Here is an 18135-nt window from a genome sequence, read left to right as displayed (position 1 = left end):
TCTTGCTACAAACCTCCTGCAAAGTAAAAAAAAAGATCTAGTGAAGATGGTGATGTACATTTACATGTGCTCAGTCGTGACCCTTTACGCATTGCTATGTTCAGGGCAACTGCAGCAGAGAATGGCTTCATTCTCGTGTGGGGAATGGGATGGCTTTAACGTGAGAAAACTGCCAGTCCTCAGTGAGTTCTGCCTCCCCGTGAGTAGCTGGCATTATACACAGGTGGAAAAACGATCAAATATTCATTGATTACGTTCATTTTGATTTGGGGAGGATTTAATTTCTGACTCATCTGGTATTCCCTGAAAATCTTGGCATTGATATTAAGAGTGCTGTCTCATCTCAAGCGGGCGTGACACTTCTGTTCTGGTTTGGAGCGCGGTGCGGAATTTTTCACGAACATTTCGAGCTTGGTTCGCTCCCCGATCTTGGAAGGTTTGCTCTGTCTGGTAAGCGGGGTGGTGGGCGGCTCACAGCCCATATTTCTAGGTGCTGCTCCCAGCACTGATAGGCGGGATTTGGGACGGATAGAGTGTGGCTCTGCATGACCTCCGGCAGGTTGCAAAGGACCCAAGGATAACACGTTTGGTCCCACCAGTATAAACAATTCGTCTCTCAGTAACACAAATCGTTCGTGCTGAACGAGCGCTGTACAACTGTCTTTCAGTTTGTGTCTTCATTTCTAAACCAAAGGGGAATTTGTACCTTAATTACTTCCCAGCTTGGGCGTTTGGTGGCGGCTGGGGATCTGTTTGATGCTCTTGAGCGCAGGGTGTTAAAGAAGGGCAACGGGTCATTACCCAACACACAGCACCGAACCCACCAGTATTTTCTGTGGCTTGCCTTTGACATGCGAATATGCCAGAGAAATGATGAATGCGCTGCTTTCCTGCACTTCTGCTGCCAACCCTCTGTTGTCGAAGCCCTCCTTTGATTTACATTTATGTAAGACATTTTCCTGGTATTCGGTGTTTTATTTTGTTGTCTTTTCAAGGAGGCTAGATGTGGATATCCAATCCCTTCAAACAGTTTCCAGCACGTCTTCTCATGGGCGACGAGGTTCTGTGCCTACGCTTAGCTTAGCTCTAGCTTTGGTAACAATGCTCATAATGTTTTGCACATGTTTTGCACAACTATAAAAGCATCCCATTCTTCATCTGAAACATGCTAAATGTCAGTTTATGGCTCTTACCCTCCTGCAGAGCGGCTGGAGGTGTATGTTTAGACAGAGTTTTGAAGCAAGATGAATAAGACTTCATATTTTGGTTGCACAGTGCTCTGCAAACTTGAAATTAGTACATTAATATTTAGCCAAAACTGGCATTGTCTGTCTTCAAGAGCCAGACAAAGACACACGTGGCTTTTATGCACTCTGCTACATATACACAAGGACAGGCTTCTTCCAGCGTTGCTTCTCCTTTACGTTCAGATTACCAAAATGCCTCAGTATTTAGGAAGGTATCTGAGCTTATTGAGTACTTTTCCATTCACTGAATCACTGCTTTCTGGCAGCTGGTCTGAGCTCCTGTAGAACCAAGGCACTAAGCAGCACGGTCTGTTGGACCTGCTCTGAGAAGGGCATTAGATTAGATGACCTCCAGAGGTCTCTTCCAACCTAAATTACTCTAGGATTTAATGGCTTAAAGATGAAATCTCTCCTTAGCTCCTTTAATACACTCCTTATGTAATGTATCTCATGATAATAGGTTTCCCCCTCAGCTTCCTTCTCTTTTGTAACCCACGGCGAAACGTTCGAGGAGACAACAGCACCTCGAGCATCTGGGTCTCTCGCTCGAGCATCTGGATTTTCCCCGTCGAGCCGTGCCCGATCTGCAGATGAGAAGGCAGACACGAAGCAGAGAGGAAACGCAGTGCAGGCGGCAGTTTACTGCTCACCACTGGTCGTTCCACCCCGGGGGGGCAATACTGGCTGCCGTTGCAGCAGACCGTTTCCTACTTCTGCCCATAGCACTTGAGCGGCTTCTGAAATGTTGAAACCAAAGGGAAGCGGCCCTGCAACGTCACAGCACCCTTCTCACAATACTGCTGGTTTGGGGCATGGAAGGGAAAACCCCATCAGAAAGCGGACCTGGTGAGGATGAGGTCAGGAAACAGCCCTGAACCAGACTACCTCCCTGGGGCAGCGCCTCTTGTCTACGCTGCCCTTTTGGGGGTTTCAGCCCAGCAGCACGCAGATGTCTGCGCGACCTCTGGTAAAACCCACGAGGAACAGCTACTTCTCCGGGGTTCCACAGGCTGACAGTAAATAAAAAAAAAAAAAAAGCCACCATCCTACAGGCGAAGGGGGTTCTCTGCTTGCCAAAGCAGTCGGGACATCTCTCGTTCAACGTTGTCCCTGTCCCCTCCGGTCCGTTAGAAGTCGTTGTGCAGCTGATGCTGAGCTGAGCACCTCCGAGTGATGGACTCGCCGCGTGGAACGAGCAGCCCCGAGCACTGTGCTGATGAATTGGCAAAGCAACTGATGATGATGTGTTCAGTAGGAGAGAACATCTGGCTGCCAGGGCAGCTCAGTTAACTTGGCTTATTATCGTACACCTCCGTCCTGAGCCTCTGTAGGTTACAAAGGAAGCTGTGTGGCTGCATCGAGACAGGTAAGTACCTTCCCCTCATCCCCTCTTACAAAAACAAACACAGGAATTACTTCCAGCTCAGACCTGGCACATCCTGTCGCACACCTTGCCAACTTCCACTCTGAAGCGAGGCATCGAAGCTGCATTAAGCTCATGCTACAAAATTCTGTTCATTTTCAGAGAACCTGAGCACTCCCTGGCCAGTTTCCACCAAGCACGACAGGTGCACATCCCAGGGATGACTAGAGGCCATGTAAGAGGCAGCCAAGCAGAGGCACAGGTCATTTTTAGTGCCCACTTCGAACTCCCTCTGCAGCATCCTCCCTCCTCCTTATTTAGTCACTGAAGAGCTCTCACCAGGCATGAATGGAAGAAGAAATACCCCAAACACGGAAGAATCCACAGGTGGAAGCTGCTCTGTGGTAGTTACGTGAGGATCTCTGTTTTGAAGCTTTGTTATTCTTGCTGATCAGAGCTCAGCACCATTTCAGCTGACAGCTAGCAATTCTTCTGGCCGGCAGACTGAAGGATCTCTACCTTTCTGTTCTGAATATTTGTTTTGCAGAAGATGTCGGCTGCAAAACTGGTGAATGTTCTTTTTCTTCAGCGTGCACTAGATCGTAGCACCATGTCTCTAACACACTTTAAGAAAACTACAGGAAGGGAGACAATTCTCTGCACTGCAATCTGCACGGGCAGCTGCCCTCCTGCAGTCCAGCGCTCTCCAGGCCTCTGAGAGCGTCACACGGAGCACTTCTGATCCTGGAACGTCACCCAGATAGAGCACGCAAGCGAGGACTTTGAGTGCTGGAGAAGGGAATATCCAGAAGCTCCTCAGGGGCAAGCAGGCTGAGGCAGCAGGCACCACACCACGCCTGGCAGGCCAACCGGACCGTGCAGGCAGATGGCTTCTCCTCAACACGCATTTCTGGCTCTGGCTTTGTGCTGACCTGGCCAGCTGTGTTTGTCAAGAGCAGGAAGCAGGAGAGGTAACTTGCCTTATTGGAGCCTCTCGAGCTAGTTGATCCATCTGGCAAGCTCCACAAAGAAGGACCCGAGTGAGACGCGTGCCCAGGACCAGGCATGCTGATGACCAAGCATCGTCCACCCTCAAGATTTCGTCAGGTCGGTCATTTGCACTTCCCCATGAGGGATGGTTTCTGTCCTCACACTTCGATTCAGCTTGCCGAGTGACTTCAGAGCAGCAGTGCCTTGTATGCCCATCAGGAAACATTTCCACCTGCATGGATTAAGCTTTTGCAGCGACAATATGGAAACTGCAGCGCGATGGCTGCATACGGGAATATTTCTTCCTGAGACGAAGAAAGAAGCACTACACAGGCATGCCTCTCCCCAGGACAGCACCTTAGCTTTCCTTTAAAAGCAAAATGGATTTATCAAAAAACTACTATAAACGAGTCTGCCTTCTCCCAGAACGAACCCAGCGGCATCCGATTCCCACCAGGGCTGGACGAGGTCCCGCAGGCTTTGCTGAGACTTGCCCCGGTCGGCAGCTCAGCTCAGCCCCCCAGCAGGCATCTCCTTCAGCGCCGAACGCTCCCTGTTCCTTTTCTCTCCCCCTCCCCTGGGCCTTGGCTCTCCAAGGAGCTCCCCAACCTCTCCGCTCCCTTTGTCCCTGCCTGAAAGGCTTTTCCTGTGCTGCTGCCTCCAAAGGCACCAGAGGTCTCGCCCTGGCTGGCAGCAGAAGTGCTGGGGGCACCGAGGGAGGGTCCTCAGCCCCTGGAGAGCTGGGTGCTGCTCGCGCCCTCCCAGCAGTGCCAAATGTTTCCTGACGGCAGGACTTTCACCAGCTGCAGACTGCTTATCAGCTCCCCATGCACAGTCCCACGTCCATCGTGTTTCAGCTAACAAATCATCCTTGCAGGGAGAATTTTGTTGTCCTGGTGCGTACCCGATGCTGTCTTGGGCCATGCCCCGGAGATAAGACAGTTACAAGGAGGAAATTCCCCAGCCCACACAAAAAACCCAAGTGTTGGGGGTGGAGGGAACCATCAGGCAGGAAATGGGGACCAATGCTGCTTGGAGCAAAAATTAATAGGTTCTCTGTGCTGGATCATGTGGTCCTGGCAAGGGAGAACAAAGTTGGCATTGTAGGGTCCAGGCCCCAGCAGCAGAAAAAGGATTGAGGCACGAAGTCAAGGGTCAGAACAACAGCGTGCAGCCCTGTAGGACTCACAGATACCCGTCCTCCGTCCTTTCCCACCGTGGGGACTGAAAATCTAGCTAGAAACCTCAAACCCTTCTTGGTTTCACCTTACACATCTCGTCTCATCCCACAGAGCTCAGAACTGCAGGTAGAGAAGCGTGGAGCACAAGAAGCACGGGGAGAGGCCAGGCACCTTTTCAAAGGGCGCTTCCCCAACGCCCATCTCCCCTGGGTGAGACAGAAGCTGCCATTTTACTGACGCTTTCCCGGTTTATTTTTAAGCCAACCTTCACTCCCAGCAGCTTCCCTCTCCCTGCGTGCAGCCAGCTCTCTTCAGCTCCACCCCGGGACGCTCTGGTGTCTGCACTTCAGCACAACCTGCACGCCTGTGCACTGCAGCGCACGAAAGCCCGTTTTTCCCACTGCCTTGGGGGAAATGGGTACGTCCGTGTTACCGACCCGTGCAGAGAGCGGGGAAGTACCAGGGTTGCTTTTCTGCGATCAATTCCGGTGACATTACGGAATGCAAAACATTAGCCATTAACCTCCTTCTGCAGAGGGTAGGGGCTTGCTTGCCCCCACCTCCACGCGTCCCGGCTGCGCTGGCGCCTCTGACCCAGGCTGCAATATTAAAGCAGGAATAATTGCGGTGAACACAAGCGAAGATTAAAGATGAGCCCAGAGGCTACAGCAGCTTGGGTCCTGAGAGGAGCCTTTTCCCAGCCACCACCATACACGATGTATCAGCTTAGAGCCGTCCAGCGTCTCGGTGCTGTCGACTTGTCTGCCGCCGTCCCGTGGCTTCTTTGTGCGTTATCTCCGCATTCGGATGAGTCAGTGGGACATCAAGAGCCAGCATGAGTCCCAGCTCCCCAGCTCCGCCTGGCCGAACTGGTTTCATGACGCCCTGTGAGCACTTCAGGCAGGTGTCGCTCTCCAAATTCAGCTTGCTGCCTTCTCCCCTCCGGTGTCGGGCTCCGAAACAAGGGCAGCCTGCAGCCCATGCAAGGAGGGGAGCTGGGAAGGGTGTGGGAAGGGGAAGGGGAAAGGGAAGGGGAAGGGGAAGGGGCCTCCTGCTGTGTCAGCGCCGTCCCTGCGGCCGTTTCCTACATCCTGGGGCGAGGTCGCGGGGTGGGGACAAATCCACATTTCCTGCCAAAATCTGGGTTTAGCCGGGAGGACAAAGGGGCGATGTTCTGAAAAGAAACCGAGCTGTGGGAAACTGCATTGTTTCGGGGATGCTGGAAGGGAGAGGGAACAGCAACGGGCAGGCTTCGACAGCCACGTCCTGCAAGGAGTTACGGGGGATCCTACCTTACCCCGGCCCTGCAAACGCAGCAGGACCGCGGTGATGTTCCGCGGGTGTTCTTCTCACGTGCGTGGGCATAAAAGGGCCTCGAAGCAAGCCACGAGGGTGTACGCTTGCATAACTTTTCTTTGTCCTAAGAGCTCTGATAGATCCCTTTCAGCTGCTCCCTGTGCCCATGGAGATGCGCTTCCCTGCCGCTATATATATCTGTAAGATCTGCATATGTAGGGAACTGTATTTTCGGCCCGACGACGTTCGGCGATTCAGCAGACAGAACCATATGTCTGTCTCCTCTGTGCGGTGTTAAATAAAGACTGGCACAGCTGCTCGGATGCTGACAAAGGACTACAAGCTATATATTTGTCTCTGCATGGATCCGAATGCACGGACGTGTCGGCCATTCAGCTAAATTTTACCCCCGTAAAATATCCTCGTATCGATGCACCCAACCCCTGGAAACGCTGCACGTGCACATGTGCACTCACACACGTGTTCGCACGAGCTGTTGCTGTTAATAAAGGGTAGGGAACTTATTCAGCCTCGCTGTAGTGTGACGAAGCAGAGCGGGTATGCAGAGGAGGGATTATCTCACTCCCTGATGTTATATAATCTGTTTAGACTGTGCCACTCTGTGCTTATTTAAGGAATGAATGAGCACTCCACTCGGGGATGTGCCACCCATGAACCCTGACATCACGCCTTTAATCCCCCGTAACGAATATGCTGCTTTGCCTCTGCGCCGCTCCCCCGCTCACAGACCACGCTACGTCCGGCAAAGTCCTGCAGCACAACAGTTACTCTCAGGGACCACGTGTGGGGGTTAGTCCCCAGTAAATTGAGTGATGGCTCGCTGCAGCGGAGCACCAGAATGCTCTCGGCCTCCCGACAGGGAGCTGGCACATAAGCAAAGCACGCTTCCCCTGCAAACGTCTTCACAGATAGGGTAAAGCAAGACAAGAATGCAATTTTGGGGGCACGCTGATGTAGATGTACACGCTGCGCTCGGCTAACCTTGTGTCCAGTTGGGATGGGCTGTGAGAGCACATCCAACCTTCCCGCTGTTTTTTTTCCTTTCTCCCTTCTTAGACGTCAAGGGCCCTGAGCTGAATTCCCTCCTCTGCAAACTGAGAGGCCAAAGGAGACCGCAAGACGCAAAAATAACAAGTCCTGCAGGTGGGTTGCTGTAAAACAAACCCTCCCCGGTACGCCTCGCCGTGCGCCCCGCCACGCAACAAGGCTGGAGCGCTTTGCCACGAGGTTGGGGCAATTACCGTGCCTTGTTTTCTTCGTTTGGGAGCCGTGGCTCAGAGGAGCGATCGGCTCCTGCAGCAACATGTGCGGCTTACTCACTGCTTCTTTGACCTGCGCTGGCGTTGGCTCACCTGGTTTGTCAGGGCAGATGCCTGCGTGCCTGGGCTCCGCTCATACGCACGGGACTAGCGGCAGAGCCAGTTTCCCCGCCACCTGGCTGCCATTGCAAAATAGATCGGGGATTATCAGTTCCGAGTGACCCTCAAGCGCACAAAACAGACACGAAAAGAGCCTTCGCTGGGCCTCCTGAAGGAGCACGGGCTCCAGCAGACCCTTCCCTTTTTCTGACGCTGTAGTAGAAGCAGGAACCCTTTTCCCTCCCTGCCAGCAGCCCGCACAATGGGCAGAACATTACGCACGACACTTTTCCCAGGGCCGGCCACGATGGGAGCTGTGCCTGCAGTTGTGGGCAGCTCCTCCTGGGCCGAGGGCCAGCCTGGCCTGCAGCTAGGAATGGACGCGGTGGGGCTGCAGGAAATCAGCCTCCGCCCTCCCAGTCCACGGGAATAATTATTCAGCATCCCAGCCCTGCTCCCAGCCCTCTGGGGTCCTCCAGGGAGCGGGGCTGGCAGCTCACGCTCCAGCTGCTGCGTACACAATTCACCTCCACGCAGATACACATCTCCTGGGGCTGTGGTTAAGCCGTGGCCTCCATCCCCTTGGCCTGGGACCGAGACACAGTTCCCCAGTGCTCCAACATACGGGGAGTGCTGTAGCTCAAACTTCTGGACTTGCTTCCAAGATCTTAACAGAGCAGGCTCGGCAGTGCCTCAAAGAAGAGGAAGAAGCAATTAGAGAGCTACTGGCAGGTAAAAACCCCAACCTCCTGTGCTGGCCAGGATGCCTGCTTCCCCCTCTCCCTCCAAGTCTGCAGTTGGTGGTCAAAGAGCTCGTGCTTCCTCTTCCTTCCCGCACAGGAGAAGTTTGCACGGCGTGGAGTCAGCACCGAGCTGAATCTGCCTTCTTTTTTTCCTGCTTTTTCTCCACCCCGTTTTGAAACAAGCTTTACAGAAGACAGGAACCACGTTCATTACGGGAGGAGCTAGCAACCTGTGCGTGCACCAAACACTTGGGGAACAGGAGCCAAGAATCTCTACAGATGTCTGAAATCAGAACACAGCCCTGTGAGGTACAGGAGAGCTGCAAGCAAGCAGGAACTCTTGCTCCAGGGATATCCGACCTGTCCCCAAAATTCAACCAAATGTGGACTGCAGGGCTGTTTCTAGGGCTCTTTTCTTTCTCCCAGCTAACTGGACTCCCAAAGCCAGCAGCAGTCTGCTTTTTTTAAGCAAAGCCAGTGCTGGGAAGCCAGAAAACCTCATGGTTGCATTGGCTTTCCTGCTGCAAAAAAATTAATACTGTGGCTGAAATTTCAGTGTTATGAAACTAGGTTTTAAAGAGACCGCCGCCTGCTCAGAAGAGCTTGGGATTGCAAAGCTCTTGGGCTTGATTTTCATTCTTCCTTCCCCACCTCTGCTCTCCCACCGCCCCTGGAGAACAGGGCAATTTCGGAGGCTTAGCGTCGAGGCGTTACGTGGTCAGCCATTTCAGGCACCTCGAGGTGCAGCAATTAACACTGTCTTACTCTACAAAGGCTACAGGAAGACGCAAGCTGGCGGGGAAACCGGCTCTGTCAACAGCTCCATGTATCTGCACGAGGGTGGGCAGACTCTACACCATTGCTTCCCATCACCTCCAGCTTCCCGAGTTTCATCGGTGTGCGTGGCAAAGGCCGCGGAGCTATCCCTAGGCTGCGCAGCTCGCCGGCTGTGCAGTGACACTCGTTTCAGCAGGAGCCTGCTGAGAGCCCACGTGAACGAGGCTACCGCAAGCAGTGGTTCGCTGAACTCTTACCCTGGGTGTGCTCACGCCGCCACGCGGCAGTCCTTCGAGGACCGGGACTGGAAGCCGGAGGCGCTGCGTGGTGCCAAGGCGACCAGCAAAGCTCAGCTACTGAGGCATGTGGCACTCCGCGAGCAAGAAGGGATGGCTCTCCCACAGATCATCTCAACAGCACAGATTAGCTAGCATCAGCATCTCTCCGCCGCATTACCTCTGGGTCTAATTACCCTCTTCCACCACAGGGTTATTGCTCTTTTGTTTTTACCCCCTTTAGCAAGCTTTGCCAACCAACTTGCAGCCCTCTTACGTTCCTTATTACAGCTAGACAACTAGCAGCTGGTGAAACTCTGACCTTGGCTTTCTTGGTGGCTTTTGGCCATCCCAGGAGGCAAAACCATACTTAGCATGTGAGAGACGAAGCTTACACCCAGCAAAACTTCTGGGATCACTCCGAGTGAAGAGCTTTCTCCTTACACTTATCTCACGGCAACCAGAAGGAGAGCCGGGGAGAGAGAAAAATGTCAGAAGAGTGACTGAAGAGGTGATTTTCATTTCCCCGCAAGCCACACGCATCCCAGCCAGCAGAAGGACACGGGGAGGAACAGCTACTGAAAAGGAAAGCGACTTCCAGCTCCCACGCTGATCTGTCAGACAACCAGGAGCATTTCAGTTTGCAAACGTCCTCACTAGGTACATACACAGTCACACAGCAAAGCATGCTCCACGGGGGTTATTAAGCTAACAATTTGCCAAACTATGGAATACCAAAATTCCCCTTGTCTACGTGCTACACCACGAAACTTGCGAGCTTCATCTCCCATGAGCAGGCTCAGACACCGCATTTCAGCGTTTAATGCTATCCACTGCAAACTCCCGGCTTCTGTCTTCCGCCAATTTTATCCTGGCAACCACACCAAAAAATTCCCTTGCTGATTTGGAGCGTTGGGAGGAAGCCGGGGGGTTCTAGCTTCAGACCCTCGGCCCTTTGGGATACTCCGCTCGTGCAGTTCACAGGTCAAAGCTACTCAGGAAACTGCTTGCCAAAAATCTGGCATGAAATACCATTTAGGACGCCAACCCAGAGATCTCAATTGAGTTCTCGCCCAGGCGATTCTCTGCTACTTGGGGATTCTCCCTGACAATGACTGAATAAATGAATTACCACCTTCAGATCTGCCCGCACTAACGCAGGCTGGACTGCAGCTTTTCCTTAGCACTTCAGGATTCCCAAGGGAGCTGTGATGTCAGGGAGCCTCAAATTAAGGGATTTTTGCTTCCATATGTTAGCACCTCCGGGGGAAAAAAGCCCTGCACCATGCGAGGGCCCTGCTGTGATCTGCTGTGAAGCTGCCACGGCTGAAATGCAGCGCAGAATCATTCAGCAAGCAGGCTTTTTGGGGTGATGCCACCACAACCACAGCCTTAGTATGGCACAACAAGTGCACGCGGCGACAAAACCACGCGTGGAGGGACGAGCCGCCCTGCTAGACTGGGGACGGACCCTGCCATAAAGCATCCCCCAGTACAACTCCAGTAATGGTCCCATTTGAGGCCTGGGCTCACTTTGGAACGATGCTGAGTAAGCGAGGCTGCAAGGCAGGAGGGGACACGAAGCCTCACTGCGAGCGGAAGGCACCAGGCTGAGGCACAGACATCTGGGGGCTGGACGGACAGGACGGACGGCTGAAACAGGGTGAGCATCTCACGGCTGCAAGAGGAAGCAACCCGACGGCGACACCTCTGCTTTGACTCTCCCCTTCGCGTACTTCAGACCCTGTGACTTTAGAAGTGCAGTGCTAAAGAGTGAGAAATGGAATAAACAGATAAGGGCAGGAGTCATGATTGATACAGATAATGCCTTGCTGCTTTTGCGATAGTATCTTCTCTCTCGTGCAAGTAAAGCAGCAAGTGATGGTAATTGTACTCATTAGGCTCCGATTCAAAGAGAAGCTCTCTGTGGGCGTATCTTCTTGCGACTGCAATCGGCAGCAGGGATCTTGCTTACATAAGGAGCCTTGTGTAACGAAAAACAATTCCCAATCAATGCCTGTGCTCTTTTTGTTAACCTGGTTTAGTTAAACAGAGGAAGTCTTCCTGTGGCCACTCTGGGTGTGATTTCAATTTGCTTTTAGGTGACTTCAGCTAGTAAGTCTGGCTGACATCAAACGGCACGTCAGTGGTGTGCAGAGGCAATTAACACCAGCCAAAAATCACACAAGCTATGAAGATCTTTCTGCAGAGGCCTTCACTAACACATGCTCACACAGCACGGACGCGTTAAAACTGGTTACACCAGCTTTAAACTCCTCTACCTCAATCTGTTATCAGACCTAGCAAGAACAGTTTGAATAAGTGCTTTTAATTCTTCCCGTTCTGTTTGAAACACCCTGGTGGGAGTTAGAAAGTATTTTCTCAAGGTACTTGCTTTTTTCACTTTCTTTTCCTCTGGCAAGCGGCAATTTCTTGCCTTGCACCTTTCAAGGAGCTGGAATTCCTTGCCTGAATTTCCCTTTGCCCAATGAGCGCCACAGGGTCGTGCAGGCAGCGCCCTCGGACAGGGCAAGGACCTGCTCTGGTGGAGCTTCTGCCTCAGTGGCAGGTTTTCTGTCCCTTCCAAGAGGCACGCGGGTCCCTCGGTGGCCCGGCTGGATGCACGGGGGGTGCTGCTGCTGCTGGCTGTCCCCTTGGGTGGTGGCAGCCACAGGAGGTCCTCACGAGAAGACGCCAGCAGCTGAGAGCACACAGAGCCTGCTGGATCCCCCAACACACAGCGTCCTCAGGGACGTCCAGCAGGGAACCCTGACCTTTCAGCAATTAATAGGGTTAATTAATAGCAACGGCGACGGCACCAGCAGCGCTAGGTAAGGACATAACCGCTTATTTCCCTCCCCCGTGGGAATTACCACAGAGACATTTGGGGTTTCCTACCCGCAGAGCGCTGCAGCCAGGCCCGACCCCTGCGATTTGTTCCTCCTCCACCCTCATCCTCCCGAGTGTTGCTGACACCCGGGTCGGGCGTTGATGTCCCTGCCTGTCCCTGAGCACCACGAGCAGCTTCTCGGAGCGAGGAGGGGACGAAGCTGGGGGTACACCTCGGGACGTTGCCCAAGGACATCCATTTCGCACGGGGGAGCCAAGTGTGCTCATCGTAGCGCGGCAAATCGGGTCAACGCGGGGCCGGGCAGCAATGGGGTCGTCGCTGCATCGCCCCGACCACTGGAGCCAGGCAGAAATGGGTTCCTAGATTTCCCAGGCTACTGCTAGCTAACCAGAGGGCTCTGCGGGTCGGGGAGATGAAAGCCACGGCATCTACGGGTTGCATTCAAATGTGCTAGAACTGGTCTTTCAAGGTACTCACATTTGTTTACTGGAACAGAATCTGCGTGTCTCTACAAGATGCCCCACAGAAGTAAGGTTCGCTGCCAGCCTGCCGAGCTGCACGCACGGAAGGGATGGAAAATAAAAGTTTTCTTTGTAGCAACTGGTCCCTCCGAAGCAGGAGGCTGGGACGGATCGCTGCGTGTCGACCGCTGCTTTCACTATTTTGACGTGCGACTGGATCCGATTGCTAAAGTAGACTAGTTTGGTAGCCTTATTATGGGATGCCTGATACAGTGTGTGTTCATGCCTATGTAATTGTTTGGTGGTTTTTTTCTTTCTCCTCTGTACAACAATCCGATCATCCCCAGGGCTCAGCACTGAGGGGAACGAGGCTCTTGCAAACCACGACACAAACTCTCCTGGCTGAGGACCGCGATGGGAAACCTGTGTCAGTTCTTGCCGCTTCCCCAGAGCCTTCCCCTGGCAAGGGGCAGGTCACATTACCTGCTGCTGTCAGTCTGTGCTGAGGAGGTGGGCGATGTGCTACCTTCTCTCGCCTCATTTTTATCTATACTTTTATATGTCGCTCATTTTGCATGGTATTTTAGTTTTCGATAGTTGCAAGCTTTTAGGGATGCATTACTAGGCATCTCTGCCCCGCGCTAGGAAGAAAGCCCGTCCCTGACACACAGCTAAGGGCTCTCTTGTACCATCAACGAATAATTGTAACACAAGAACTAATTAAAGAGTTGGGAGGAAGAAAAGTACACGAGGAGACTAAACTCCTTGGAGGAGCCTAAAACCCCTTGAGAAAGTCTGAAGAACTGTATTTTGGTTTTGGTTTTGCTATAGGCCCGCAAATGTCAGTACTTTGTCACTGTTTCAAGTGGTAGCGGTTACAAATTCCCCTGCTATACGTATTGCAGCCCTCCTGAAACGCACAGGCTTACTTCTCCAGCCTAATCTCTTGTTCTCCCTTTAGCAGGCAGACTGTGTCTAGCCATTGGGGAAATAGTTCATAATTCCGTGCTTAAATAACTGGCTTTTGATAGAGGTCCAGCAGAGTGCTCTGAGGGCTGTTTTGTTTTTATGGTTGGAGCAGACAGAGCAGAATGATGCTGCCTGCATACTAAGAAACTTGGCCCGGAGCCCACACGCACCAAAGGCAAAATAAATAAATAAACATATCAATCAACCCTGACGTCACCGGGAAAAGGGTCACTGCCATGTGGAACGAGACATCTGGACAGTGAAGTCACCGCGCTGGAAGGATGCCACCGAGCAGTTCACATGCTCGGCAGCACAATGGGGTAAAATGACAGTTAAAAAAAAAAAAAGGGAATAAATCTTAATTGATGCTAAGCGAGCACAGGTTTAAAGACGGAGCTTCGTACCTCCTGCAAACCTATCCGTGCATCTAACTTTTTCCCAATCAAAAGCTCCCAGGACACCTAAATAAGACCAGCCCGTCACCTCACACGGTACTGTCCTTTACACCTTCAGAAACAGCTCTGGAGCAAGCAAGAGCAGGATCTCACCATGCAATTAGAATCAAAATGCGGGGAGGACCCTTCCCCCAGCCCCGCAGATCCCCATAGCCGGGGTAAATTCGCCCCACGAGCAGCACTTGCCCAGGTATTTGCGTTACCTGCAGCTGCACGCAGCCACGCACACGCCTGCAGAGAACGGCAATTGTTCGGAGCAGCCACGGCACCAGGCCACCGCAGCCTTTTGTACGGAGCTCGCATTCCAGGAAATTATTTTTAAACGCACCGGGAGGAAAATGCAAAACCTTCCGTTTAATAAACAAAACCGTTCAGAGAAGGTGCAACGAGACACGTCTGCTGAGAGGGGAGCTCCCTTGGCAACTCTCGCCCCTGCCCACACGTCCAAGCAACTTGCTTGTGCGGGCTATTGTCTCTTTCCTTCTGTCCCCATCCAAGCACGGTATGGAAAGCAGCGGGAGATCGCCGGCCGTGGAAGCTGCCAGCTCCCCCCTTTCTAGCACCCGGACATCCTCCTGCCCCATGCCAGGACACCTCGCCAGGATGCTCCTGGCATCTGCACCCAGGCCGCGGAGGCTCCTCTGCAGCCGGGGGCATCGGTGCAACCACCCGATTTAAACGCAGCACCGCCAAGCTCGAGTCTTTGTGTTGTCAGAGCCCGGATTCCTCCTCCAAGACCGCTAACCCCCCCCCCCCCCCCAGCCCTCCGAGAGCTGGGGATGGGAGCGCTCGGAAAATGTCCGCGGGTCTCGGCGCCGGCTCCCCGGGCGCTCCTCGGGCGCTCGCCGGGTGCTCGCCGGGTGCTCCCTGGGTGCTCCCTGGGTGCTCCCAGGGGGGGGAGACTCCTCCAGCCGAGCTCCCCAGCGCTGTCCCCCGGCAGCAACCCACTCCTCGAAGCGGCCCCAGCTGCGGCTCCGCATCCCGGAGCGCCGAGCGCTGGGGGTCCCCCCCCCCCCCCCTCCAAAAAAAAAAATTCCTGGGGCAACGCCGCTTTCTCCCCCTCCACCACCCCCCCCTTTTTCCCCGGGCTTACCGGAACCGGGGCGAGTCCTTGATGCACTCCTCAAACTCCACCGTCATCCTGGCTGCTCGGAGCTCAGCGGAGGAAGCGCATCGCCCGGCGGCGGCGCAGCAAGGCGCGGCTCAGCGCCCGCCCCCCCGCCGCCACCGGGAAGGGCCGGGCGGGGGGCTCCGGGCAAAGCTCCTCAGCCGGTGCCGGGCTTCTTTTGCAAAGCTCCCGGGGGGCTTTGCTCACCTCCGGGGGTTTGGTCAGCTTCGGGGGGGGGGGGTTTGGCCAGCTCCGGGGGGTTGCCCAGTTTTTTTGGGGGGGGGGGGGGGTTGCCCGGTTCTGGGGGGGTTGCGCAGCGCCCGGCTGCCAAACCCTTGGTTTCTCCCCTCTAAAGCGCCCCCCCCCCCCCCAGAATCCCAACCCGAAAGGGTTGGAGCCCTTCGCCAAGTCCAGCAGGCTCAGGGCTTGCCCATGTCCCTGGGCACCCTCTTGGGCCACCCTCTGGGTGAAGAATCGGTGCCTGACACCCAGCCCGAGCCTCCCCTGCGGCAGCTGCAAGCCCGCTCCCTCGGGTCCTACCGCCGGCCACCGACTCGTGCTAATTCAGTGGTTAAAAATAATTTCTGGCCAGAATGATCTTGATTTTTAAAAAAAAACATTCTGCTGAATCTCAAGAAAGCCCCCTATTTAAAATACAAGCTACCAAAGGGACCGTTTTCTCAGCTAAAGACCATACAAGGTACAAGTCTTTCTATTTTTTTCAAGGTTTCCTTGATTTTTTTTCCCTAGCTTGGGACTACAAACGGATACTGGGGATCTCCAAAGGACCAAATAGGCAGAAAACTAGTAGAAAACTTAACAGCCAGCCGGAGGTGCAGCCCCTCGCCTGCACATAGGGTTTGCCACCACGTTGTGGGTGCTGAGGAAACAGATTGACCTGTATAGGATGCACGCAGCAATCCCGTACCAGTAGTGTCAAAAGGATTGGCACCAATCCTGTTACAGCTTAATCTAGTTTTTAATTTTCTGCACACAGTGGATTTGCTGCTGCCATCAGCCATGCAGGAAATCTGCAGTAACTCCGCCGAAGCCAATGTAATCACACAACATCTGGGCTTGTGGGTCCATGGGAACAGATCACATTTGCTGCAGGACATGGCAATGTAATTTGGCATGGATAAATGAGACTAATTACAATGGGCTTAGTTTGGATCCTCCACCCATCAAGCACCGCGCAGAGAACAGCATAAACTGCACCAGTCACTGCAAGTCTTGCACGAGTTTAAGACTGGGAAGTCCCCAGAGTGCAAATCCCCATGTTTTATGAAAATGCCTTCTGTGTAATATGGACCTGAACTAAAACCAGAAGTGAAATGAACACTAGGGCCAGGCGCATCTGAATCTGTCACAAAATGTCACATTGAGGCCTTACCTCAGCCACGGGCAGAGCCATGATGAAACCAGATGAAGGAAGATGCTCAGTGCCATTTCCATACAGACTGCAGCTAAGATTCACCTCTAGGCCAGGCTCTCGTTCCTGTCTGAGCTCCCAGACCTGCTTGATTTGCCAGCCCCAGTCCGGAGTATTGGTGTGCGAATAAACGTCTGACATTGTTTAACACAAGCTGGAGGGCTCTGAGGAGCACAGAAGGCATCAGCTCGGCCCATCAGCTCCGTCCAGAATGGGCAAGGTGACCTCTTGTGGCCTCTGCTTTACCTTGTTCCATAAACGTCCGGTCAATACATTTTTTATTTTCTCTGGCTCTTCCAGCACAGACGAAGGCATGGGGATGTTTCTGCCCGTGTATGCACGCACAAGCTCGGGGATTGGAAATTGCCATCCTCTTCAAAGCTGAGATTCATCAGTTTCGTTACAATGGAGTCTGGATGCCATTGTGCGAACTGAAAGCTCGTTGGATTTTTCCATTCAAAACAGATCGCAGATTTGTGCGAGGTGCCAGGGATTTTTCTGTTACGCTGCTTTGCTCTTTGTTTATACTGCTAGGGTATTTATTGTACACACAGATATCGCACTTCAGTATTTTATAAAGATGAATAAAGATTTTAAAATAACAAAAACAGTCACAAGGAACATCTGCAGCCTCTGTTTATCACTGTCTTACCCTATTTTTGTCGCTGTAGCTGTTATTTACCCGCAGCGATGGTAGCCTGAACACATCTTTTCATAGGCACGCTGAAAAAGACGAACGCAGGCCTGCCCGAAAAGTCTGCATCTGTTTTTTATGGGGACTTTGACACAGATATTGGCAGATTCGGGAACAGTTTCACACAGGGTGGGTTCAGAACATCAGAGCCTTGGAGTCAACAATCCCCCACACAAAAAATAATGCAGGAAAGGAGAGTATTGAGGACCACTCACCACAGTTAAGTGCTGCCTGTACCCCAGGCCTCACCTTATACGCTTCTTGCCCCATAAGCCTTTCATTTTTCTGTGGGGGCTATTCCTGCTCTGGCACTTTGAGTCTTAATTTTTTGACATGCTTTACTGACTCCTGGGGTGACCAAAACCCCTCGATCTATGCTTGGGAATAGCCCCAAGGGATCAGCTTCCATCATCAGCTGACAAAAATGAGACAAATAAATAAAAGTTCTCTCAGAAGGTTTCTAAAAAAGAAGCAAATAAATAAAAGAAGTTCTCTCAGAAGGATTCTAAAAAAGAAGCAAATAAATAAAAGAAGTTCTCTCAGAAGGTTTCTAACAGTGAACGCTAAGGCAAATGCAGCCACTTATGAGAAGACAGTCGCTCTGTAAAAGCTGGAGAGCAGCTGAGCAGCCGAGGAGGAGGATTTCCGAGGGTTTATTCCCTCACCATCACTGCCTGGGCTCCTGGGGAGGCCGCTCAGGGACTGAATTTCCCTCCAGGCGAACGCTGCAGCGGGGACACGGGGCTGCAGCGCCCTGTGATGGCGGCCGCCTTTCGGCGCAGCCTGGGCCTCGCTGAGGCGGCGCCGGGCCCCGGCGGCGGAGCGTTGCCGAGCCCCGGCCGCCTTCCCCCGGCCCCTCGGCCGCTTTCGAGCTGCTCCGGGGCCTCAGCGAGGCCCGGGGCCGTTCCCCGAAG

The 18135-nt window shown here is 53.2% G+C and overlaps 1 protein-coding gene across 5 annotated transcripts in view; it reads right to left on the bottom strand.

Annotated features, from left to right (window-relative positions):
- Positions 1 to 16690, bottom strand: part of ACAP3 (ArfGAP with coiled-coil, ankyrin repeat and PH domains 3) — an 81948-nt gene extending 65258 nt beyond the window's left edge. For 4 of the 5 annotated variants that reach the window (XM_083803185.1, XM_083803187.1, XM_083803186.1 and 1 more), the window contains exon 1: positions 15081 to 15443. In XM_083803185.1, the coding sequence (XP_083659311.1) occupies positions 15081 to 15127 (47 nt within the window). In that variant the 5' untranslated portion in view covers positions 15128 to 15443. Of the gene's footprint in view, positions 1 to 15080; positions 15444 to 16488 lie in introns of those variants that run through there. The other variant, XM_083803184.1, reaches the window with a different exon arrangement.
- Positions 16691 to 18135: the final 1445 nt, after the last annotated feature.

Source organism: Anser anser, assembly GCF_964211835.1.
Source record: "Anser anser genome assembly, chromosome: 17".
Lineage (NCBI taxonomy): Eukaryota > Metazoa > Chordata > Aves > Anseriformes > Anatidae > Anser > Anser anser.
Note: the sequence above shows the minus strand (reverse complement) of the source record. Positions and strands in the feature narration are given on the sequence as shown.